Source organism: Cantharellus anzutake (assembly GCF_015039405.1).
Source record: "Cantharellus anzutake strain C23 chromosome Unknown EI90scaffold_42, whole genome shotgun sequence".
In the NCBI taxonomy this organism is placed as follows: Eukaryota; Fungi; Basidiomycota; class Agaricomycetes; order Cantharellales; family Hydnaceae; genus Cantharellus; species Cantharellus anzutake.
In genome coordinates this window covers 514,425-539,996 of record NW_024066992.1, presented here as the reverse complement: position 1 = coordinate 539,996, position 25,572 = coordinate 514,425, and the positions used below count along the sequence as shown (strand labels likewise).

Here is a 25,572-nt window from a genome sequence, read left to right as displayed (position 1 = left end):
GTGACCTTTCCCACACCTTGAAAAACACAAGCAATGGCTAGCTGCCCATGTGCCAAGCTAAGTTAAGGGACTAGATGTACTATCTCAGTCTCATGCCAGATAACTATAATAGCAGTACTAGCCACAGGGAAGTCAGGAAATTTTACTAAAGTTTATTTTATTCCAGTGTGTTGGATAACAATAGAAGTCAAATTGTGTGCATAGCTCACTTCACCCCACTCATTGTGATACTGGGTTTCCCGAAGCTCTAATCTTCAACAAGGGCAAGCAGCACTTTTGGTGTGAAACTTATGAATGACCAACATGTGCATAGACAGCGAATTTTGTTGAGGTACCTATAGGCAGGATCCCATGCAGGGGTAGCAGCACAGGCTCAATTATATACTAGTATAGCAGGTAGAACATGCCCCGCGGTCCTTGGTGAGACAACAGCCAAACGACCACCTGAAAACAAGTATATGTTTCCCCTGGCTGGGTTTGAACTGACACCCCCCACAATGTATAGTCCAGTACAACACACATGCCATTGAGCCATAGCATCTAGCAGGCAATTGCACCAAAGTTACATCCTAGTAGGGTTACAGCTGCCTCAGTCAATCTCAAAATAATCAAAACATTGTTCTTTCACAATAACAATAGGATATTATTCGTTTATTATTCATCAATTCATAAATAGCTCATAATCTTTTTTTAAAGAGAGTAACTAGTAGTGGAAAGGGAACATGATGAGTATACAAGGTAGGGTATATAAAATGTGCTAAGTGTGTTATTTAAGTGTGCTAAGTGCACGATGTGCAAAGTGCAATGCAGGAAACTGCCGATGTATAGAAAGCTCATGTGATCCATGTCCAAATATGTTAAGTATGTTAAGTATGTTAAGTGTGAGAAGCACTAAGTGGAAAGTGCTGATGTTTAAGTGCACAGGAACTCATTTCATGGGTCAGGATTTTTCATCGGTGGATTATTCCATACCATGAAATGAGTTCCTGTGCACTTAAACATCAGCACTTTCCACTTAGTGCTTCTCACACTTAACATACTTAACATACTTAACATATTTGGACATGGATCACATGAGCTTTCTATACATCGGCAGTTTCCTGCATTGCACTTTGCACATCGTGCACTTAGCACACTTAAATAACACACTTAGCACATTTTATATACCCTACCTTGTATACTCATCATGTTCCCTTTCCACTACTAGTTACTCTCTTTAAAAAAAGATTATGAGCTATTTATGAATTGATGAATAATAAACGAATAATATCCTATTGTTATTGTGAAAGAACAATGTTTTGATTATTTTGAGATTGACTGAGGCAGCTGTAACCCTACTAGGATGTAACTTTGGTGCAATTGCCTGCTAGATGCTATGGCTCAATGGCATGTGTGTTGTACTGGACTATACATTGTGGGGGGTGTCAGTTCAAACCCAGCCAGGGGAAACATATACTTGTTTTCAGGTGGTCGTTTGGCTGTTGTCTCACCAAGGACCGCGGGGCATGTTCTACCTGCTATACTAGTATATAATTGAGCCTGTGCTGCTACCCCTGCATGGGATCCTGCCTATAGGTACCTCAACAAAATTCGCTGTCTATGCACATGTTGGTCATTCATAAGTTTCACACCAAAAGTGCTGCTTGCCCTTGTTGAAGATTAGAGCTTCGGGAAACCCAGTATCACAATGAGTGGGGTGAAGTGAGCTATGCACACAATTTGACTTCTATTGTTATCCAACACACTGGAATAAAATAAACTTTAGTAAAATTTCCTGACTTCCCTGTGGCTAGTACTGCTATTATAGTTATCTGGCATGAGACTGAGATAGTACATCTAGTCCCTTAACTTAGCTTGGCACATGGGCAGCTAGCCATTGCTTGTGTTTTTCAAGGTGTGGGAAAGGTCACCTGATGTAACTATACAGTTTCAACATCTTTTTTTTTTTTCGCTCTACACACATTTGCTGCACATCACCACAAGCAACAATGGGTAAGGTCAAGAAATCAAGGGGAACAGCTGGAAAAGGTAGAATCTATATATTTTCCCTATGTATATGTGCTGATATGTGTCTTGCCCATAGTTTCTGCCATTCTTTCTGAATGCGAGCCTGAGATCCTGAGAGTGATCAATGCAGCAACACTCGATGTTGATGCAGCATGGGATGAGTTTCTTACCCTTGTGGCATGAAAGGCATGCATAGAAAAGGTAATTGTGTAGCAATGTGGTTTGAGTTCTACAATTCTCACTCACTATTTCTGCAGATCCAGGTTGAAGGCCTCCTACTCAGCAGGGCCAATGGCTCAGCTCAACATGCTGTTGAGGCCTCCCATGCACAATCTCTCAGTGCACACCCACTTCATGCTACCCTTTGCAAAGCTCTCAAAAAAATTGATAGCTTTAAGTCACACCGAGCCTCACATAATACTAAGCATCAATTTGTATGCCTGTTTCCCCCCATAGGTCTTTTGAGTGCTAACCTATCCATTACAGGCAAAGGTACTCCAGTTTGATCAGCGCTCCCACCTGCAAGATCTTATTGATGGGGGAAAGTTTGCTGTCCACACAATTGAGTTTGATGACAATAGCGACACACGTTTCAGGATGTGTACACAGCGCACATGGCTTGTTGATAGCTCAGGGAAGGGTAGGCCCCATCAGGTTCACCGAGAGTGCAAAAAAATTGAAGTGGGAGGTGATGGGTGGATGGTCCTTGAAGCTGATACCTCTCATATTGTTCTCAATCAGAGTAAGTAATGATTATTTATTGTCTGTGTACTGCCTAATTCCCCATTATGTCCAGAGGGACAGCCAGAGCTCATTGCAGTGCGAAATGCAACCAATTCACCAGAACTCCTGGCTGAGATGACTAAAACTATTAGGAAGCATGTTGGGGAGCAACGTGATCTCAGGTGAGTTTTGGAGTATTGATTCAGGTCATTAATACATTCTGAGTGAAAGTGAAAAACAGCCCAATCATCCTGGCTCTCTATATGCCTTTGGTATCAGTGCAGGGGCACGTCACTCTCGCAAGTTTGGGCATACCAAATTTGCAAAGCAGTCCAAGTACACTGACTCTGAATTGCGTGAGAGTGACCATGACCTACTAGGCCTTGCTTCCCTTGCATGGGCTATAATCATGTCATGGTTGCCTGTGGAGATTATCAAGGAGTTTGCTGATGGACTGGAGGATAGTGGAGTTCCAGCTCTTTTCTTGCCATCTATTGAGAGTGGTTGTGAGTATCCTCCATTTATCCTGTAGTCTCTATGCTCACTTGTGCAACAAAGCTAAAGGATATTACTTCCCTTTTCGTGGAAAACTTTATCAGTTTCATGATGAACCCCACCCCCCACCTGAGATTTATTATGCACAGAATTATACAGTGTATGTTATTTTGCCTTCTTTTTGTACAGTAGCTTTTCCCACTAACTGCTGTTCATAGTCCTTGCCATCGTGACACTGCTCACATTAATTGGGTATTTGGATTATGTACATCACGCTCAGTCAGTCCTCAATGCACCCACCATGGTGCAGACTTTGTTGATGTGAGTTTGGGGATCATCTTGTGTCATGCCCCAGACACACTCTTTGCATTTCGCCCTTCCCATTGTCATGGGACAACTGTGTGTGACCATGTTAAACACACTGGCATTGCTTTCACCTTTTCGAGCCACATCCTAGCAGCATATGAAGCTGCACTGAAAAATGGATATGAAGCAAAACCAGTTTTTACATGGGAATCTGTTGACATTGATCCTCATGTTGGGAGTGACTTACCAGATGATGAGTATGGCTGTTCATTTTCTCATTCTGTAGAAAATCCCTGGAATTCTCTATGTGGGGCTTTGTAAAATTAGGTTATTTACATCCGTTATTGTCAACACATTGTCAGGGAAAATTGCATCTAGGATGTTAGAAACACAGATTCCAAACAAAAGGAAGACTCAATGTCAGAGGGCTTCTGTCAAAACCTGCTAGACGAGATCCTAATGCAGATGGGGCTCAGCTAGAGGGGTTCTGAGAGCTCCAGTAGTGAACTGAAGCTTCTCCAGGAAGCCTGGGTCTGCAAGGTGTTACAAGAGGCTCTAAGAAGGACACAGCCTCAGCGACTCGGAGAGGAGCACTGTGCCTCTGTTATGTCTCCATTAGTCCTTAATTTCAGATGTCTGAGGTATCTTGTAAGAGGGGGACACGAGTCACTCATAGGGGAACTTGGGGTACGTTTTTGTCATATCCATGCATACCCGATCCCGACCCGACTCCCGGACCTCCTTCACCACCTCCAGAGTCCTACACCACCGCTGTCCGTTCCGATATTCACCTTTGGTCCTGACACCACACCTCCCCTCACCCCTCATGCCACCTCTACTCCTCTGTCCTTCTCCTGTCCTATCTCCATCCACTCCGATACTCACCTCGGACCAAACACCACTTCCTCCCACTCCTCCTCTCAACACCTCCACCCTTCTGTCATTCTCCTACCCTTCGCCCATCCACTCCGATACTCACCTTCGGACCTGGCACCTTTCCTCTCCTCTGTTAGAATTTGCGGATTCGGACGACTCCGGAATGGAATCGGAGACTTAGCATGGAAGGACCTTGGCCTCAGCGACTCAGGCGGAGCGCTGTGCCATTGCTGGTTGTCCTAGGGGTCCCTAATTTCAGATCTAGCAGAGGGAAAGTCTCTTGGGGGAATTCAAGTCGATTTCGGACTGAGGTTACAAGTTACTAGGTACATTGTATATAAGGAGGGGTCCGGAATCAAAAGGAACAAGGGTAGGACAAAAGGAGACAAAGGGAGATGGAAAGAGGAACAACACCGAGGGTCAAGTGTTTGACTCAATGGTGTTTCCCAAGGGAGGAATGAAGGGCCAAGGCCCAAGAAGGAAGGAAGGAGGATGGGAGTCGGGAATGGCTAGCAATGGCTAGCTGACTGAATAGAAAGGAAGCAGCAGCCCAAATAGGAATGAGGGAGAATAGCGGAATTGAAATGGACAATGCAATAGTTGCAAGGTCCGGAGTAAGTCCGGAAAGTCCGAACTCGGAGGTTAAACTCTGGAATATTGGCAAAGGTAATTAAATGGAATGGGCTAACCAATACAATGGGTATAAGCGGAGGTGGGGTCAAAGTCCGAGGTTGGAGCTAAGACCGGAGGTTCCGGAGACGAGACGTGAACGGGATACCGGAGCGGAGGTCCGGAGTCGGGAGCATAGGTTTTGCGTACTCATCTGGAAGGTGTCGAGGTTGGGGTCGGACCCGGAATGTTCCGGAGTCGGACCGAAGGTGGTGTCCGAGCCGGAGGTGGGATAACCTCTTGGGAGTTGGCAAGGAGAAGGTGATGGAAGGGAAGTAGGGCTCCGGAAGTCGGAGTTCGGAGTTCCGGGAGCCCGGAGCGGAGGTCGGGATTGTATGGATATGACATCCTCCACTCCTCTTCCCTTTCCACTTTCCTCTCTCTTCCCTCTGGCCCTCTTCTGCCAACCTTCTGCCAAGTTGCAACCTTCCACCGCTGTCCCGTACCTCGTACTCGGACACCGCTCGTACCTTCGCTCCGAGACTCCATCATAGTTCCTACCTCGGACTTTGACTCCACCTCGGCTTTAGTCCATTGCATTGGTGACCTCATACTACATAAACACCATTGCCAATATTCCTCGGACTTTCAACCCCACCTCTGTAACCTCCATAAGCTCCACAACCTCTGAGCTCCATGGATCATCTTCAGCACTTTCGCCGCTTGTAATGTATCTTTCGCATTTCCCCCTCATCCCTATTTGGACTGCTGCTTCTTCCCATTCTAGCCAGTTAGTCATCATCCCCACTTCCCCTCATCCTCCTGCCCCTCTGGGCTTTGCCCTCCTTACCTCCTTTCGGATGTACCACAGGTTCTGCCCTATGACCTTCGGTACCGTTCTGCTTCTGTCATCCCTTTGTTCCCGTTCGGATGCCTTCGTTCCGATTCGGACCCCCTTTGTTTCCTTCTGCTTTCACCCTCTCCATTATATATATCGGCGCTTGTACATACTCGTTTTAGGCCTTAGTCTAAAATCGACCTGAAATGCCCCCTAGAGACTTCCTGCTTGCCACCTATGAAATTAAGGACCAAATGGACAAACAGCAGTGGCACAGTGCTCCACTTGAGTCACTGAGGCCAAGGTCCCTCCTTGCTAAGTCTCCGGTTCCCCTCTGGAATCGTCTGCCCTCGCCCAGTTCTAACAGTTTTAGTCGAGATTAGAACTGGAGTACAATGGGTTCTAATCTACTGGTATATGTAAGAGTGGTGTCATATCTGTACATACCCGATCCCGATCCGACTCCTGGACCCCCATCTCCACCACCTCTGGGGTCCTACCCTACCGCCTTCCATTCCGATATTCACCTTCGGACCTGACACCACACCTCCTCTTACCCCTCATGTCACCTCCACCCTTCCGTCCTTCTCCTACCCTATCTCTGTCCACTCCGATACTCACCTTCAGACTGAACATCACTCCTCTTGCCACCCTCCTCCTCTTACTCCTCATGACACCTCCACCCTTCCATCACTCTCCTACCCTACCTCCATCCGCTCCAATACTCACCTTCGGACCTGACACCTTTCCTCTCCCCACTCCTCTCTTCCCTCTCCTCCCTCCTCCCCTCTCCCACCAAACCTCCGCCAAGCTACGACCTTCCGCCACTGTCCCATACCCTGTACTCGGGCACTGCTCGTACCTTCACTCCGAGATCCCATCATAGTTCCGACCTCAGACTTTGACTCCACCTTGGCTTAAGTCCATTGCATTGGTGACCTCATACTATGTAAACACCATTGCCAACATTCCTCAGACTTCCAACCCCACCTCCGTAACCTCCGTAACCTCTGCAACCTCCGAGCTCCACAGATCATACTCGGCACTTTCGCCGCTTGTAATGTATCTTTCATGCTTTCCCCTCATCCTTATTTGGACTGCTGCTTCTCTCCATTCTAGCCAGTTAGTCATCATCCCCACTTCACCTCATCCTCCTGCCCCTCTGGGCTTCGCCCTCCCTATCTCCTTTCGGATGTACCACAGGTTCTGACCTATGACCTTTTGGTGCCGCTCCACCTGTTACGGGGATGGGGGAAATTCCCCATTCCTCGATCCGTTCTTATAGTGGGAAGACGAGGGTCATGTCTAGTTTGTACCATAACTGGAAGTGTAATCGATGAGTGATCCCAGTCTGACCTGGGAGTGGACGATCGAATTCCCATCGATCGCGATGGGTGATGTAGTGAGCTATTAAGGGATTGATGATAGGTAGTCGGAGATACTAGGACAGATGGGTCAGCCACGGATACTTGGCGCTCCGCGATGGAGCGTACCGTGTGCGAGGTCGCGACTGGTGAGATGGGTGAGAACTTCGCGTAGTTGCCATCGGGTACTTGGCGTTCGCAGTGCGAACGTACCGGTAGCGGGTTGATATCATAGGCATGCAATGAGGGCTGACTATTAGGGCCTTCGGTGACTTGGCGTTCCCAAAGGGAACGTACCGTTGGCGGGGGCATATGATGACTGGCAAAGGAAGAAACAGACGGTGGATGGGTGGCTACTTGGCGTTCGCGTAGCGAACGTGCCGGCATCGCAGGTAAGGGGGCCTCATAGTGTTCATGATCACCATGATCATGACGGGACGTCGTATGTTGAGTACTGGGGGAAGAGCGGAGTGATGAAGACCCATAGGGTACAGGTTCAATAGGACGATACACATGTTGAGAGTCTTCGACTCTCGACTTCGAGTTCTCGCGGTGAGGGCCATTAGAGGACTCGATATAACCAGACTTATAAGACATATTGAGAGTTGTACAGTCACACAGGTTCAGTTGAGTCACAGGGAGGGTTGTTACAGAAGACGGTACACGAGACAGTTGTAGAGCAGTTGTTAGTTGTTAGTTAGCGGGAACTGCCTTTGGCGGTTTCCGTACAAGACGCGTGACTATCTACAAATGGTAAGGTCGCGGGAAATCCCGCGAAACACAAATAACCTCGGCCAGCACCAAAACCCCAGTTGGGGAAAGCTTTGCGCAAGGGGGGGGAAAGGGGTAGAACGGATAAGGAGGATAGGGTATCGGGATAGAGGACGGAAGGGAGAAAGAGGGGAGGAACGATAATGAGGAGAAGTCTTTGACCATGTGACGGATATGGTCGTTGGAGACTCCGTATCCGTAACACCACCTCTATCATCTGTCAGAGACCGGATCGAGACGAAGGAATTGTCTCCGTGGTGGAGGGCTTCGGCCTCAGTGACTCAAGCCAGGAGCGCTGTGCCAAGTTACACGTCCATGCCCTAATTTACTTACTAGCAACGAGAACTAAAGGGGGATCAACTCTAGTCGATTTTATCACTGAGGTGTAACCTATGTACAAGTTAAGTATATATATAGTTACAGCGAGAGCGGGCCCATGAATGGCGGGACCGAGCGGAGTGGAGCTAACGGAGTTAAACATTAGCCAATTGAATATTACCGACAAGTCGGGTCATGGGGTTAGCAGAATGGCAGGCGATAACCCAGAAATGGAAAGGAGGGATAGGCCTGAAGGTGGACTTGCAGGGCAAGCAGTGGAGGCGGGAGTGCGCTAGCGGACGTCAGAGCTGTCTGGAAGCCTTCGGGGCTCTGTACTTAGGGAGGCGTAGGTAATATATTGAAAAGAGGGGGTGGTGACCATCGAGGGAGGTGGAGGTGATTGCAGAATACAGGAGCTCCGAGGTTAGTGAAGAAGGAGCGGAGGTAGTCTGGAGGGACCGGAGGTAGTGAAGGACGATGGCTGTGGATGGATATGACATCATCCCTTTGTTCCCGTTCGGACGCCTTTGTTCCATTTTGGACCCCCTTTGGTTTCCTTGTGCTATTGTCTCCCTGTTATATACAGGCGCTTGTACATACTCGTTTTGGACCTTCAGTCTAAAATCGACCTGAAATGCCCCCTAGAGACTTCCTGCTCGCCGCCTCTGAAATTAAGGACCAAATGGACAAACAGCAATGGCACAGCACTCTGCATGAGTCGCTGAGGCCAAGGTCCCTCCTTGCTAAGTCTCCAGTTCCCCTCCGGAATCGTCTGCCCTTGCCCAGTTCTAACAAGTGGGGTCACCAGGGGATGCAGGTAGCTCCGAAGCCGGAGTTACGTATCCGAGGAATATTGGGTGACTCCACTAAATGAAATGAGGAGAGGAAAGGTTTAGAGGTGTATAACAAGATGTTGGAAATCCATTGGGAGGTCCAAGCAAATCTGGAGGTTCCGAATGCTCCAACTTGGGACCAAGCTTCCAGGGTGGAGATGGCCAAGGGCGAATGTGCTGAAGTCCAGGCCAGAGCTGAGACAGTTGGGATGGAAGGTGATGTTGGGAAGTGGGGAGGTATGGTGTAGGGGATGATGAGGTTGTTAGGAAGGTGTAGTGGGGTGGGAGTGTACAGGGTTGGGATTCTGGGATGTGACAGCTTTGGTCTCTGTGACTCTGCCAAGAGTGCTGTGTCAAGTGCACACATCTTGTTATGGAAATGGAATTTTCCCATTTAGACTCTTATGGGCCCTGCACAACACCCATATCACATGATTTGTAAATAAATTAGTTTTAACTAATCAATAATTAACAAAAACTCTGTTTGTTACAACTAATGTTTAAACACTTGTGATACAACCATATGAACCCCCTTTGCCACCAACCTCGGAGCCTCCAGTTTCTGCAATCCCCTCCGACTCCCCCGATGGTCACCACCCCCTCATTTCAATACATTACCTACACCTCCCTAAGTATGGAACCCCAAAGTTCTCCAGACAGCTCCGATGTCTGCAAGCGCAATGTGGCTGGGATACACAACCCTCCCTCTATGCCACATGCCTAAGTGGCCATAGCAGGGATCTGTCAGAGACCGGATCGAGACAAAGGATTTGTCTCCATGGCGGAGGGCTTCGGCCTCAGCGACTTAAGCCAGGAGCACTGTGCCAAGTTACATGTCCATGCCCTAATTTACTTACTGGCAACGAGAACTAAAGGGGGATCAACTCTAGTCGATTTTATTACTGAGGTGTAACCTATGTACAAGTTAAGTATACATAGTTACAGCGAGGGCGGGCCCGTGAATGGTGGGGCTGAGTGGAGCAGAGCTAACAGAGTTAAACATTAGCTGATTGAATATTACCAACAAGTCAGGTTACAGGGTTAGTGGAATGGCAGGCGATAACCCAGAAATGGAAAGGAGGGATAGGCCCGAAGGTGGGCTTGCAGGGCAAGCGAGTGAATTGCCCAGCGGAGGCGGGAGTGTGCTAGTGGATGTCGGAGCTGTCCAGAAGCCTTTGGGGCTCCATACTTAGGGAGGTGTAGGTAATATATTGAAAAGAGGGGGTGGTGACCATCGAGGGAAGCGGAGGTGATTGCAGAATACAGGAGCTCCAAGGTTAGTGAAGAAGGAGCAGAGGTAGTCTGGAAAGATCGGAGGTAATGGAAGTCGATGGCCATGGATGGATATGACAGGATCCTGGGCACCCTCACCAGTGGCATCCATTCCCTCTCGTGCTCATTCTCCATCGTGAATCCAAAAAATGCAGCACTTGTGTGGGCGACTCTCAGTCGCAGGTGAAAGTGGGGGTGGGTGATCTCATCCAGGTTATCTTGAGCATCTGTGGCTACATGGTTGGCCACGTTCAGGTGACCTTGTTCCCTATGCTTGTTGGCCAGCTCGTCAGCATGGTTATAGCAATAGGGCAACCTTGCCCCTTGGCGTGTTCAGCTGGGTGTCTGGGTAGCAGTGGGATAGTGTGGGGAACTGTCAGGGCAACTGCACCTGACCATACAACCCCAGAACCACCTTCCCTGACTTCCCCCACTTCCCTGATCTTCCCACCTCTATATATCTCTCTCAACCACAGCCCACATGCGAACCTGTGGGAAAAATCACGTGGGTCAAGGCGAGCAACTCGCCTTAACCCATGTGACACCTTTTCCAAGTCGCAGGAACATGCTCGGCTTCTACCCATAGTCACATTATGAACTGTACAGTACATTTCCCTTTTATAGCAGCCCAGTGGGGAATAGGGAAACTTACCCTTCTTCTCAACTCAATCCCCGCTTAGGCAAGTTGTAGCTATCCTCCATAATACATGACAACTCAATCCCCACTTAGACCCTTCAGTGTGTTTGAGGAGCTGAGGACAGGGTCTAGCACCCAGGTACCCAGATGTCAGGGCACATACTCTGACTTAGCCCGGACCCGGACCCGCGTCCGGACCCACTCCACTTCCCACATGTGCTTCCTGTGCCGCATGATCCATGCGCTGCATGCTCCGGTCCCCGGATCCTGCCTTCATGTGACTTCCAGGTATCCCCAGAAGTTTTCCTCATATTGTGGCCACTGTGGGAAAGTGAGAAGTAACCTTCTTCTCACTTTCTTACCCACAGCAGGCAAGTTGTACTTACCTGCTTTTCCTTTATACCGCTTTCTTACCCACAGCAGATTGTGCCCTGGACAGGGCTGTTTACAGTTAGGTTGTGGGTTGTAGAGAGAGGGGTCATGGGGACCTGGGGTTCATCCCCTGACAGCAGAAGAAGGTTTCAACCTTCACCCCTGCCCACCTAGGATGTCCCACATGGGCTGCGAGAGCCCAGACTGCTCCACCTGACCTTCCAAAAAGCTCTCTGAGAAAAATCTCAGCCCTTTCAAGATCAACATGACATCTACACTCCCAACTCCGGACCTCCACTCCAGAATCCCATTCGCATGTCTCCATCTCTGGAATCTCCGGTCTTAGCTTTGACCTCAGACTTTGACCCCACCTCCACTTATGTCTGTTGAATTGGTTATTTATTTACCTTTGCCAATATTCTGGAGTTTAACTTCTGAGTTCAGACTTTCTGGACTTACTTCAGACCTTGCAGCTATATCATATCCCTCGCCACTCTCTCATTGGACCCAATTGTTGATATTACAACACCCATTACAATGATGAAACCTAGAAACCTGGTACAAAATTGTTCCTCATTGCAGCTAGAGCTATCTGCCAAACACCCAGCATTTCTTCTTTAGTTGAAGCCACTTCCAGATGTGGTGAGATGAATGATATAAGTCCTGCCTCTATCTGGCTGCTTAGGTTGTCATGGTCAACTGACACAATAACTTCATGAAGTCGATGCCTCCTCCAAGATCCTGGTGCCTGTGAGATGTGGTAAGCTGGATTGTTGAGATAAGCCTAGAAGAAAATACCTGTAAGGCTTCATCCTGAATGTCACCATCATAAGCAGTGAGGTCTTCAGGGTGAAGCACATCATCCTGAAGCCTCTCAGTGTCTGTTGTATTTGATTCAACCCTTACCATATCCTCTTCCCATACCATGTTACCCCGGATACCATGCACTAGCATGTCAAACCCAAACATATCAATGGGACTTTGACCCCACTCTCCACGAATAGAAATGATATGATGGTTCCATGACTGGACAAACTGTCCAATGTGTGCATTTAGGGCATTGAGAAAGAGCTTGTGGAGAAGCCAAAGGTGGTTTGGTTGGTCGACATCTAATCCTCCATGCTCCTCTAAAATTGAAAATAATTCAGCCCACCAAGACCCAGCCTGTGTTGTCCAGTCATGCCATATCTATTGTGAACACTCCTGTAGGGATGACAAATTACTTGACTGACTCTAGGGGATATATGTACCTCTATTGTCATACCGCCCAAAGATGTAAGACTGATGGCCTCCCCCATGATGATGCTCCATAAAGGCAGCCACTTGGACATTCTCCACACCATGATCACCACGTACATGGGATGGTAGTCCATAGAGACGAACTCCACCCAGGAATACATCAAGCACAGTGTTAGCCCTGTTGTTGTTGCTTGCATGCATTGCAGTGATCATTCGTGAGTAGCCATCAACAAATCCATGGACTACAATTTTCCATCTAATGAGGCCTGTAACCTAGTTTGAATATACCATACCCCTTGATGAAAGTGAAACTTGCCATGCTGGCCATCATGATGCCACAGGTAGTTTGGCCCAGGCACCTTATAACGCCGATGTCTAAGGCGAGTGCGTCGGAATGAGTGGTTGGCAGGGGAGATTCTATGAAGTGCTTGATTGATATGTTCACAAGGAACATTCTCTCCCCTATGACGGAAATGCCCATGGAGCATTGTGATTCCAGCATTTGGGAAATGCTCATGGATAAGCTGAATCTCATGATCCAGTTCTTCATCAGTCCATTGAGAAACATGTACTGTGTATGAGTGGATTTGTGTATAAGTTACCACCCCTGGGCTCCCAGGAACAATAGTGCGCAAGATGGGTGGTTCCATAGGAGGTCGAATTCCATAGGCCACAATTGCCTTTGACACTGTCAAAACTGCTACTCCAAGAAATTGAGCAATATGTGCTGTTGATCGATGATGTACTGCCCAAGTCAGCCACTCAGCATTTATAATGAGTTTTGGGCATCCTCGGCGACCAGTGTGTAGCTGTGTAACAGGGTGTGGAGTGCCATAGTTTGCAGAATTCTCAGCATCATTTCGACTTTGGGTGAGATCAGCATGCAAGTAAGGTTTGACTGGATGGTATTTGTCTCATTCTGTGTAAAGAGATGCCGATTCTACCAAAAAACAAAAGACATGTATGATTATGCCAGAGTGATCACAAAAAGATGACCATACCTGCAAAAATGCATGTTGAAACGAATCAAGGGTACTGCTGATTTGATCGATCACAGCAGGGTTGTCATGAGGCAAGACTGTTGCATTGCGAACCATTTCTTCTAACTCAAAGTAGGAAGCACAAAGGTTCTCCATGGCCAAAGGCAAAAGAGGATCCATCTGTCAATAGAACAGCAAAAGACTGAACAGTGAAGAGCACAGCCACAACATACATGTCATGTGATACATTACCCTAAGTTATTGTCTTGTGGAGAGCTTCTGTGTTGATGAGTACTGATGGAGGACCATGGAGGCTAGGAAAGTGGCTTGTAGGGATGCAGTGAGCTGTGAAGAGAAGAGAAGGGAGGTGGAGCAATGTAGGCAGGATAACCTACTATACTCTACACTGCTAGTATTTTCATGGTTTACATTCCTTAAGGGTTCCTCACATGCGAAGATCACCTACCAATGCCCACAGAGCATTAAAACAATTTATTTCATTTTATAACGGAGTACAATTGCACATAACATGCTGGTACTGAATTGGTTCAGCCCAAAAACTACGCTTGGCACTACTGGCTGCCGAGAGACGATCAGGGGCTCAAAAAATAGAGAAAAATGATAAACATGAATTCCCCAAATTTCATCCAGATTGACCCAGCCATTGTGGAGCAATGGTGGTGACGATTTCTCATCTTACCGCAAGGTTCCACACAATGTCGAAAGGCACATGAGGGTGGCAGTGTCAAAAGTCCCATGTGGTGGAGCCAAGATCTGTACTTCGGGAGATTGCAAAACTGGTTTTCGGCCCAAAATGGAAATCACAGCTGTATCGAAGTAAACAAACAACCAAGGGTATCTCTGCAAGAGATCCTAGGAGTGTCCAGTGCACGGGAAGTCGCCTGGTGTCCGGGCGTGTTACATCGCAGTCGGGTCAATGGTACATTGATATGGGGGGGTCGTCTGTGTAATGAAAGAAGAGAAGGAACAGGAAAGAAGAAAGAAGGGAAGAAGAAAGGAAGAAGAAGAAAGAGGGGAGAAGGGAGGAAGCAGGGCAGGGGGAGGGTAGAGGTACCGGGTGGAGGATGATGGGATCGGGTGGGTCCAGGCCAGGTGGAGCAGGGTCTGGTGGGTGTGCCCTGACAGACAAAGGGATGATGGAAGTGGATTGGCACTGAAGGTCATAGGTTAGAACCTGTGGTACATCCAAAAGGAGATAGGGAGGGCGAAGCCCAGAGGGGCAGGAGGATGAGGTGAAGTGGGGGTGATGACTAACTGGCTAGAATGGAGAGAAGCAGCAGTCCAAATAAGGATGAGGGGAAACGCGAAAGATACATTACAAGCAGCGAAAGTGCCAAGTATGATCTGTGGAGCTCGGAGGTTGTGGAGCTTATGGAGGTTGTGGAGGTGGGGTTGAAAGTCTGAGGGATGTTGGCAATGGTGTTTATGTAGTATGAGGTCACCAATGCAATGGACTTAGGCCAAGGTGGAGTCAAAGTCCGAGGTCGGGACTAAGATGGGATCTTGGGGCAAAGGTACGGGCAGTGTCCAAGTACAAGGTACAGGATGGCAGCAGAAGGTCATACATTGGTGGAGGTTTGGCGGAAGAGGGGAGGAGGGAGGAGAGTGATGAGAGGAGTGGGGAGAGGAGTGGAGGAGGAATGGTGTCAGGTCCGAAGGTGAGTATTGGAGCAGACGTAGGTAGGGTAGGAGAGGGATAATGGGAGGTGTAGCGAGGAGTGGGAGGAGAGGAGTCACATCCGAAGGTGGGTATCAGAGCAGATGGAGACAGGGTAGGACTCTGGAGGTGATGAAGATGAGGGTCCAGGAGTCGGATCAGGATCGGGTATGTATGGATATGACAGGTCCTGGCCAAACAGGCTTTAGACATGTGAGAAGAAGACTTGGGGCAGTCCTTGACCATGTGTCAGGGATGGCTCTGAAGAGGTGGGGGTAACAGGGTAATGCTCAGTGCTAGCAGCCCGGACAGCAGCAGGGCAGTGAGACCATATAGTGGGTAGCCCTCACTCGGGCTGGTGTCCCTGTGTGGCTTCTTAGGCTGAAGCAGGAATGTATTGTTATTGTCATATCTGTACAATCCCGACCTCTGCTCTGGGCTCCCGGAACTCCGAACCTGACTTCCAGAGTCCTACTTCCCTTCTGCCACCTCCTCCTTGCCGACTTCCAAGAGGTTATCCCACCTCCGGCTCCAACACCACCTTTGGTCCGACTCCGGAACATTCCGGGTCCGACCTCATCCTCGACACCTTCCAGACGAGCACGCAACACCTATGCTCCCAACTCCGGACCTCTGCTCCAGAATCCCGTTTGTGTCTCCGTCTCCGGAACCTCCGGTCTTAGCTCCGACCTTGGACTTTGACCCCACCTCCGCTTATACCCATTGTATTGGTTAGCTCATTCCATTTAATTACGTTTGCCAATATTCCGGAGTTTAACTTCCGAGTTCGGACTTTCCGGACTTACTCCGGACCTTGCAACTATTGCATTGTCCATTTCAATTCCGCTATTCTCCCTCATTCCTATTTGGGCTGCTGCTTCCTTCTATTCAGTCAGCTAGCCATTCCTGACTCCCATCCTCCTTCCTTCCTCCTTGGGCCTTGGCCCTTCATTCCTCCTTTGAGAAACACCATTGAGTCAAACCCTTGACCCTCAGTGTTGTTCCTCTTTCCATCTCCCTTTGTCTCCTTTCGTCCTACCCTTGTTCCTTTTGATTCCAGACCCCTCCTTATATACAATGTACCTAGTAACTTGTAACCTCAGTCTGAAATCGACTTGAATTCCCCCCAAGAGACTTTCCCTCTGCTAGATCCGAAATTAGGGACCCCTAGGACAACCAGCAATGGCACAGTGCTCTGCCTGAGTCGCTGAGGCCAAGGTCCTTCCACGCTAAGTCTCCGATTCCACTCCGGAGTCGTCCAAATCTGCCCGGTTCTAACAGTTATTAAGATGGAAAGCTAAACTAGGTTGAAACACTTGCCTGAAGTGGGAATGAGAAGAAGGCTGCTTCTTCGGTCCTGCTTCAGCTAAGTTTATATACATGTGAAAATGGGTCACATGAAGGTGCCATGTCAACCTTGGATGGAGCTGGGTTGTTGCAGGCAACTCTGGGGTCGATCCCAGGTGTGAGAGAGGAGAGACACAAGTAGGGATGTGCAGCATGGCGTGCCCTGGCCAGACTGTCCACAGAACATGCAAAGTTTCTTGTCAAGACGGTGTAAGGGGGCAAGGGATCTACCACCCTAATGAGAAAGAGAGGGGCCACAGAGTTGGAAATGCTCAGGGGAGGTTCGGATGAAGAGGAAGGGGGGGGGGGAGAAATGGTCTGGGTGTGATGTGATAAAAAAGATAAACTTGTAAATCTCACTAATAATCAAACTGAAGGGGAACTCTGCCCCTGTACTATATCTTGAGCCTCTTTGGCTTCATATTTGCCACTTTGGGCACTGGAAACGTCTGCTAGAACTTCATGTCTGTTGGGGATGTTGAAAAACAAGGTTACACCAGCGAGGGTAGGTTAAGGGAGGTGTAGGTAATATATTGAAATGGGAGGGTGGTGACTGTTGGGGAGATCGCAGGATCTGGGGGCTCCAAGGTTGGAGACAAAGGAGCGGAGGCAATCCAGGATGGCTAGAGGTGGCAGAAGGTGGTGGTGGTGGATGGATATGACATACCTGGCAAGAGCTGTAATTCAATTTTACTCTATCCATGCGAGTCAAACTTGAAACCTGTTTTTTTTTATTTTAATTGGATTGTGGTCAGTGTTAAAAGAGATGTTGATTCCAACATCATAAAGTATTCTGAGATTTATTTGGCAATAACAAAGAATTTTAAAATTCCAAAACCAGGGAGCTACAAAACTACACTAGTTGTACAGCTTCCTGGTGCCACATTAGCCCCAGAAGTGTTGTGGCAGAAATGAGCTGCAACGCAAATTCCGTGACAATTTGCATCCAGATAGTACTGAGGTATGAAAGTCATCTATCTTAGAAGGGAGTCATCATTGGCTGCAACCAGAAAATGAATATAAATGTTTTCCATCATAAAGGAGTGTCAATTGAGGAGAGAGATAGATAAAGGAGTGACAATGTATGATCAGCACCTATTTGAAAGATAATTAAAGGAATATTTGGAAAGAAATGAGGGGAAACAGTTGGAGAATATATATAAGCTAAAAAGGAGAAGAATTTGGGCAACTATCAGATTCCACTACATAGTACCACCCATAGAATCCAGGGAGATAACCATCGTTGATAACAGCCAATTATCAACCTCAGCTAATTGATTGCCTGGTGGATTATTGTGAATAATATAAAGTATCGCTGAGGAGTTAATTGCAAGGCTGCCAAAGCATGTCTGGACACGAATTGCCGAGTCTGCCATATTATGGGTTAAACCTTCAATAGAATAATTACCAGTGTCAGAAAACACGATCTATAAAATCAGGAGGAGTGTTAGGTCTATAATAGGGTGGAAGAAATTAGCCTACTCTTATTTGCTGGCCACCAAGAAGGGAATCAGAAGAAGTAGCACAGCAATAGAGAAGCTGTGACCTGAACCCAGGGCTATTAAGATGGGATTGTAGATCATCATAGCCAAGTCTGAACAAACAATTGGCAAGTCCAAGGGGGTCATTTCCAGAATCACCAAGTGGCCAACCAGTTCTTCGTAGAAAGCCTTCAATCAAAGAGCTGAAGCTTTGGAATTCAGAATGTTGGCGAAGAAGCCTGACAGCTGTTTGAGGTTCCACAAAACTAAGAGTAGGGGCCAGATCATCAAATGACTGAATGCCCAATGCATCTAGGCTTTCAAGGAGGCCCTCCCACCCATCAGCATAAGCCTCGCAAAGCTTTAAAATATTAGTTAGCATGTATATAATTATTGAGAGACAGTACAGCATACTTTTCCAAAACGAAAGCCATTTGAACAGTGGAGATTCAGCCCAGCACTGAAAGCTACCTCTTCATCATTAGCCTCCATAGCAATTGGACCCCGAACACAGGCAAGGAGCAATTTGTGTGAGAAGACAGCCCGAGCCTCATCACTTGCAATCATAGGTGCTGCTCCTGCTGCCTTCATTTACAGCAACAAAATCAGTATCATCAAACAAGAAATGTGATTGATACTTACATCAATATCCAAATAGGGAACTGCAATTTTCTCAATAGCAGTGAATGAGCCACTGGCTTTGAACTCATTAAGTGCAGCTGCAGGTTTGGGGTGATGCTTGGCCAGAATGCTCTTGGTAAGGAGCCCAGACTTCCCATAACCAAGATGATATAGGACAGATAAACAGCAGAGTTGGTGAGGAAGGCGAGAAAGGTGTACAATTGACAGGGCTATGATGACACCCCGAACAAATGCAAGTTCCTTATGTTGCTAAGTGGAAGGAATACCATCAAAGTAGACTCGAGGAAAGAAGATCAGACGATCATCATATGAGATACGAAGTTGCTCGCCCTCAGGAGCTCGTGAGAAGAGCAATTGACTAAGCTGAAAAATGACCTCACGAACAACACCAATTCCTTGAGTGTTGTCTGAGTTTCGACTATTTTTAAAATATATATGAGCCTAGCATGCCAAATAAAAACTCCCTTGTAACCCACATCCGAAATGACAATCCTCTGGCAAATTTGTCAAGTGCAATGCAAGAGGTATCATCATTGTAGCAGGAGATGATCTCTGCCTTGAGTTTTTCCATGAGATCTTCCTGCGTTGCAGCAGAAATTAAGAATGGGTGTGAGTCTGATGAGTCATCAGGTGCAAGACCCCTAATGCAGTCAGCAAATTCCGATATTGCTGAGACACTAGGGTAGAATAGTGAAGAATCTGGATTCGAAGAATGAGTAATTAATAATCCATTAAAAGTAGAGGCCATACCATCTGAAAGATCAGACAAATCCTAGTTAAATGAAAATGAATTAAATAAGTTTCATCTAACATTAGCCGAAAATTGATCATACCCTATGTGTTTGCACCTCCGAAGCATCCCCAACAGCAATAACCTCACTCTCAAGGCCCTCATTGATCTCATTATCCACTGTACTGACTGAACTTGTCTCGTCCTATTGAATATTGATAAGCCATAGACATCATAACTGCTGTTGGCATCAAACTTGCCTCGTCATTCTGCTCGTCGGTGTGGATATGGATAAGGTGGGCCTGAGAAGCAGCCTGAATACGACATATGTTGCAGAGTGTCACATCAGACATGGCTGTATCATTGCCTCTGAGCCTGTGTAACAAATTGGGCTGATCGGTTCCAAGCCCTCAGTAGAGGCGAACCCCACTGCAAAAATGAATCTGGATCGGTGTGGATAAACCATCATTCAAGATAGTCTGGATCTCATCTGGAAGAGATCCTCCAAGATGGTTGAGATATGGGGCTAATTAAAAGGTATTAAGTTAATGATAATTTAGATGAAAATGAAACTGCCACCAACCAAGTCGCAGCACATGAGTTCCATCCTGTTTCTTCGAAAAGGCACTCACTGCCTTGAACCCTTCTACCTCATAAAATATATGCTCCAGAGTGTCAGTTGCAGTGAGATGATATTCGGATAATCGACGTGAAGGAATATTGAATGTGTTCATGACCCTCCCTGCCTGATGAAGCTGGAGGAGTGAAAATGAGGGAGCACTAGGATCATAGGGGCAATAGAAGCAAAATCCCCTTTGAGTGAGCTCATCCTGAACTTGAGATAGGAGATCATGAACTAGCATCCTTAGTGGCAAATTCGAGAAGCGAACGACTCGCTGAAAGTTCTGAAGGCGATCCTCCAGGGTGGTGGTGAGTATTTGGTGCCAAATACGAGTTTGTCGAAACTCTGATCTCACTGATCTTACCAATGTTGGTCCCTGGAAATCAGCAGCCTCTCCCATGCTAATATAAATTTCAGCCTAAAAAAATTGAATTCAATCATGACCGAGCATATATGGTATGGAGACAAATACCTCGCTGGGGAGTAATAACACCTCAAGAGAATCAATCAAATTCCCAGAAATCCCTAAACGAGATGTCGCGGGTGCAATACTTAGAGATTCATATGGTTGGGCTCGCACTCGTCGTGAGTTGGAAGCATTTCGAACAGCAGAACTGTTTCGATGAGAATTCACATTTGTGGTGGAAAATCCTGAAGGGATGCCTCGGAATGCAGCAGGAACTGGTGTGACAGAAGCAACTGGCAGGGGTGGAATAGATGATTGGGTGCCAACAAAGTTCATGTGCAGATCCGAACCAGACACACATGCTGCTGAGCCAGAAGTTTGAGCATGGACTCCCGAAAAAACTGGGAGAGGAGGAGGGGCAGCAAGAGAAGGAAAGTTAATGGGAGGTGCCTGAGGATGCAATGCCCGTGAAGGTGGAAGCGATTGAAGCGATTGCTGGGGCAGAACTGATGACACTGGCCCACTCATGGCTGTGTTCGAAGTTGAAACAGCTCGTCCTGAGACCGATTCTTGAGCCCCTCCCGATGGAAAATTAGCACCAAAATTAGGGGCAGCAAGGGGAGGAACATCAGCCCCGAAATGACGAAGGATTTCTGTTGCCTGCTGTAAAACCCTTGCTGAGTTCGGTGACAGATTAGAATTTGTGTTCGACATTCTAAAGGCTGTTGTTGAGTGCACAGATGTGGAGATTTGTAGAGTTTGATAAAAGAGGAATAAGCACAGAGCAACGACAGGCAGCTCGGACTTTGCCGGAAACAATCAGTCTCGGACACTCCACCCCGAATTTGACCCATGGTCCTAATTCTACCTATAAGCAGGACTCCATAGCAGCACAGGCTCAGTTAGATACTAGTATATACAGGTAGAACATGCCCCACGGTCTTTGGTGAGACAACAGCCGAACGACCACCTGAAAACAAGTACAAAAACCTTTCGCCACAGCTGGATTCGAACCGACACTCCCTGCCATCTGCAATCCAGGACCACCAATACCAGCCATTGAGCTATGGCTTTGCACATGCAATTGCACCAAATTTATATCCTAGTATGGTTACAGCTGTCTCAGTACAATCAAAACATCGTCCTTCCACAATAAGAATATTATTCGACGATGTATAGAAAGCTCATGTGATCCATGTCCAAATATGTTAAGTATGTTAAGTATGTTGAGTGCGAGAAGCGCTAAGTGGAAAGTGCCAATGTTTAAGTGCACAGGACCTCATTTCATGGGTCAGGATTTTTCATCGGTGGATTATTCCATACAGTGGATTATTCCATAGTACTCCATCATAATTTACTTGGAGAAGAACACACCACAACACCTGGTACATCCTTAGTATGATACCTTGGGACCACAGGTAAATTATCAACCGATCGCATCTGGGGGACCCAGGTATTTGGTCAAATTTACTAAGGGACTGCCGAGTTTTAAACAGCACGCTCTTTCCAAGTGATTTCCCTGGGACCTCAGGTATTCTACTAGGGTGTTCCACCATAAGATGCTGCGATTTTCACCTGGGTTTCCTGATGTTTTTTACTGTGATTTTCTTCCCACTGTGTAAGGGAAGGGTGGTTGTCAGGGACTGCATGTCAGTTCACGATGATAAAGGTGTTCCTGGGAATCCTAGTGGAGATAGGAGTTATATACATGGGTACTGCTACCCACTAGAGTGCAGTTACAATGAGATAAGAGATAACCGATAGAATGACAACATGAAAAGATAAGTATTCATTTGGATAATTGTAAGCGAGGTGTGGGAAAGGGGTGACATGTGGACGGAAGATAGAAGCGGGATGCTAAGCGAAGCTAAGCGAGATTACCTGCGTTCTTCGGATCACTCTGGATCATCTTACAGCAACTCCCTTCCAGCATAGGGAGTCAGGGTAGCCGGTTAGTGTCAGGGGACATAGCGTAAGCGGTTCTCTGTTACCCTATCGATATCGTGTAAGACTATATCACCACATGTAGCCGCATCGGCCCTCATCTATCGTAAATCCCTCACCTTCTCCTGATCCGACTCTGCCCCCTGATCCGAGTGTTCCTTCATCTCTATTCACTTCATTTTCTATTGGATCATTGTTTAGTTCCTTTGATCCTATCTCTTCCGATTGATTGATGTCACTCATGTATATAGCTCTATGTGCCGCTGAGGGTTGGAACCTCAGCTTTGTCTACGACTAGGTTTTCGGGCGATATTTGACTCGGACTGATGAGTGATCCCTGACACTTACTCATGTATCCCCCGATTACTACTCAATTGTTTCTGGGCCGATGAGACACTACTTGTCTCTACCTTATCCCTGGTTTTGTTTACTTTAACGCTGGAGTACATTGGGATCTGCACACAGAGTCCGGGAATTTATCGATCAGCTGTGTTCAAAGTCTCGGCTATCAGCGTTTGCCATTCTGGGACAGCCATTTTCGGATCCGTACCTTTTCCTGCCCCCAGAAAGGCAATAAAGGGGATGTTACTCCTCTTCCTCCTTCCGTTGGGTTAGTAGGGGTGAGAAAGGTTGCGGGATACATAGAATTGCCTGCCCATTGGCTTCCTCCCTTGGTTCTTGAGTAGATACCGGTCCCCCAACGATTCCTGAGAGCTTGATTTCTCTCGATACTCCATATTCCTATGAACCGCCTCTGGTTCTTCTCCATCGGACGTTAATGGGCTCTCTGGTTCCCTTTCCTTGTCCTTATTGGGTGTAAATCCGTAGCGCCAGCCTGCTAAAGCTAGGATCAGGCTCAGGATTACTGCGATCACCGTGTATAGAGTAGTCTTCATGCTTTGTGGAGTAGTCTTGTTCGCTTTCAGGGGGTCTTTCTGATGCTGTGGAATTATCCTAAGTTATTTTATACCTTTCCTCCGAGTCAAAATACAATATTTATTATTACACCCATATATTTCTGGTGTGTATCTGACACGCTTCCCTCCAGTCCTGTCCGTTGGCTATGTAGTCGTCTATGTGGATCATAGCAAGTCCTTCGGATAGACCATGTACTTCCATCACATCCCGTACTGCATACCGATATGTAAAGCCAGGCATTCCACTACTGGCGGTCTGCCGGTTACTTGTTGTACCTGTTCGGGTGTTGGCGGGTCATTGACGATCGTTTCAGCCACTTCTTCAAGGGGGAACTCTTCACCCTGTCTGCTCCTCCGCTGATGTGATCGCCAGTTCTTCCAGCCTCTCCTTGCCCGTGTGCAACAGCCGACCGCATGCTTCCAGATTCTCGAAGTCCATCCCTTCTTCATTTTATTTTTCCTTTTTATAACTTGTTAGCTTTTTATGGTTATACTAAGCTTTTTTCCTGATAATTTACCGCGCATGCTTTGACTTTTGTTCCACTGCCACGGGCGCTCTGTATTATATGTGCCTTGGTTGATCCCTGAATCCATTAATGTGGGTTAATTAACTGAAGAAACTTCGCTGGAGAAGCTTTCTTTCCTTTCCAAGACGTGAAACCAGTTAAGGTGCACGGGCACAGGAAAATAGAGGCATCCTCTCGGTGATTCAGGACTTTTATACCTCATATATGACCCGGGCTGATGTTTCCGTTCATGGTCCCTATAGTTCCATCGTGGATCGTACCTCGCTGCTTCCCTTGCCCGTTCACTTAATGAGTCAATTACTTTCGGCAAATCCTTTCCCTCTTTTATCAATTGTTTTCTGATGGTCCATCTATCCCACACTGCATCCCAATATAATATTTCCTTATTTAACCGTGCCTGGCTTTCCTTGTAAGGTATTTCAAATGTTATTTTCACGAAATTGTCCCGTCAGGTTCGTAGATTCATCACCTTCTCCAGACTCTCTGGATTTTCGTCAGATAGTCCTCCTGAGTCATCGTCTCCTGAGTCATCCCCATTCTCGCTCTCTTCTGACGGGGTCCCGTCAGCCTCCTCCTCTCCTAACCACTGTTTCCTTTCCAAATTATGCCATTTCTCAATTGTTTTCCATTTTCCCTCTTGTTCAGGCTTCTGTTTGTGTATGATAGGCTCATTGTTCTCATGAAAATAAAACATTTTTACCCATTGCGCTGCTATGGGCTTGGACAATACTGTTCCATCCAACTCCGCTAAGACATATGCCCCAGACGGTCGGTTTTCTACCACGTAATATGGCCCGAACCATCTCAGCGCTCCTTTATTTCCTTGTTGATTATCTAGGAAATTCTTATATACTAATACCATAGTACCGGGTTTGATTGGATCTTTATATTGTGGTTTTCCATATTTGTCCCAAAATGCTTGCGCATTTTTCCGCCGTTGGGCTTCTAGATCCTTTGATGCCTGGTCTATATTGTCATCCCTTTCCTTCAATTGGGCCATTCTTAGCGCTAGTAGATCCGTTGTAGATTCTACTTTATGCCAGTCCAATGTATGCCATGTTCTTTCGGAGATGTCAAAGGGGAATAGAGGTGCTTGTCTGTCAGGGACTCGTCTGGGGTCGAGGGGGCCCGGGTGTAGCGTCCGGGACTGAGAGCCTGGCGGGGAGCGGATCGGGCGTGCATACTGACAGGCCCGATGTGGGACAGTGGTCCCTGGCCACTTAGACTGAAGTGGAAAGTTGTTATTATCAGATATTGTACTACTTACCTGAAGTGGAAAGTTGAGAAGAAGGCTACTTCTTCGGTTCCCACTTCAGGTTCGTTTATATACATGCGGCTTAGATCACATGACGGGTGCCACGTCACCCTCGCACACAGCCGTAACCACCCGGGTATCTCCGTGGGAGATCCTGAGGGCATCCGGTGCAGGTGCGCATACTGGGCACAGCGGGAAGTCGCCCGAGGTGCCCGGGCCAGGTACATGGTGGGCACGCTGCAGGTGGGTCAATGGTACATTGATACAGAGAAAGTCATCCATGTAGAATAAAGAGAGAATAAAGAAGAAGTAAGATAGGGAGAAAGTGAGGAGGGAAGAATGAGGGGGAAGAAGGGAAAGGGGGAGGAGGTAAGGAAGGGTGG

The 25,572-nt window shown here is 47.3% G+C and overlaps 4 protein-coding genes across 4 annotated transcripts; 1 reads left to right on the top strand and 3 right to left on the bottom strand.

Moving 5' to 3' along the window:
* Positions 1-2,977: 2,977 nt before the first annotated feature.
* On the top strand, positions 2,978-3,443 carry EI90DRAFT_2928474 (uncharacterized protein; the record flags this gene model as incomplete). Its single annotated transcript, XM_039054962.1, has 2 exons — positions 2,978-3,236; positions 3,289-3,443. Coding segments are annotated over 2 exons (414 nt in total), but the record flags the coding sequence as incomplete, so codon positions are not given.
* Positions 3,444-11,968: 8,525 nt separating this feature from the next.
* Positions 11,969-12,752, bottom strand: EI90DRAFT_3127304 (uncharacterized protein; the record flags this gene model as incomplete). The annotated part of the gene is made up of 3 exons (XM_039064000.1): positions 11,969-12,169; positions 12,220-12,548; positions 12,686-12,752. 3 exons carry the CDS (start codon positions 12,750-12,752, stop codon positions 11,969-11,971), a joined length of 597 nt encoding a protein of 198 aa, XP_038913421.1.
* Positions 12,753-12,879: 127 nt separating this feature from the next.
* Positions 12,880-13,223, bottom strand: EI90DRAFT_2863899 (uncharacterized protein; the record flags this gene model as incomplete). The annotated part of the gene is made up of 2 exons (XM_039053819.1): positions 12,880-12,916; positions 12,973-13,223. Coding segments are annotated over 2 exons (288 nt in total), but the record flags the coding sequence as incomplete, so codon positions are not given.
* A 4,644-nt stretch (positions 13,224-17,867) lies between these two features.
* Positions 17,868-21,606, bottom strand: EI90DRAFT_3018300 (uncharacterized protein; the record flags this gene model as incomplete). Its single annotated transcript, XM_039057219.1, has 14 exons — positions 17,868-18,092; positions 18,148-18,507; positions 18,561-18,731; positions 18,789-19,037; positions 19,164-19,206; positions 19,265-19,487; positions 19,539-19,560; positions 19,622-19,723; positions 19,758-19,832; positions 19,944-20,044; positions 20,102-20,558; positions 20,613-21,223; positions 21,352-21,414; positions 21,537-21,606. The coding sequence occupies 14 exons, from the start codon at positions 21,604-21,606 to the stop codon at positions 17,868-17,870; spliced, it is 2,772 nt and encodes a 923-aa protein (XP_038913419.1).
* Positions 21,607-25,572: the final 3,966 nt, after the last annotated feature.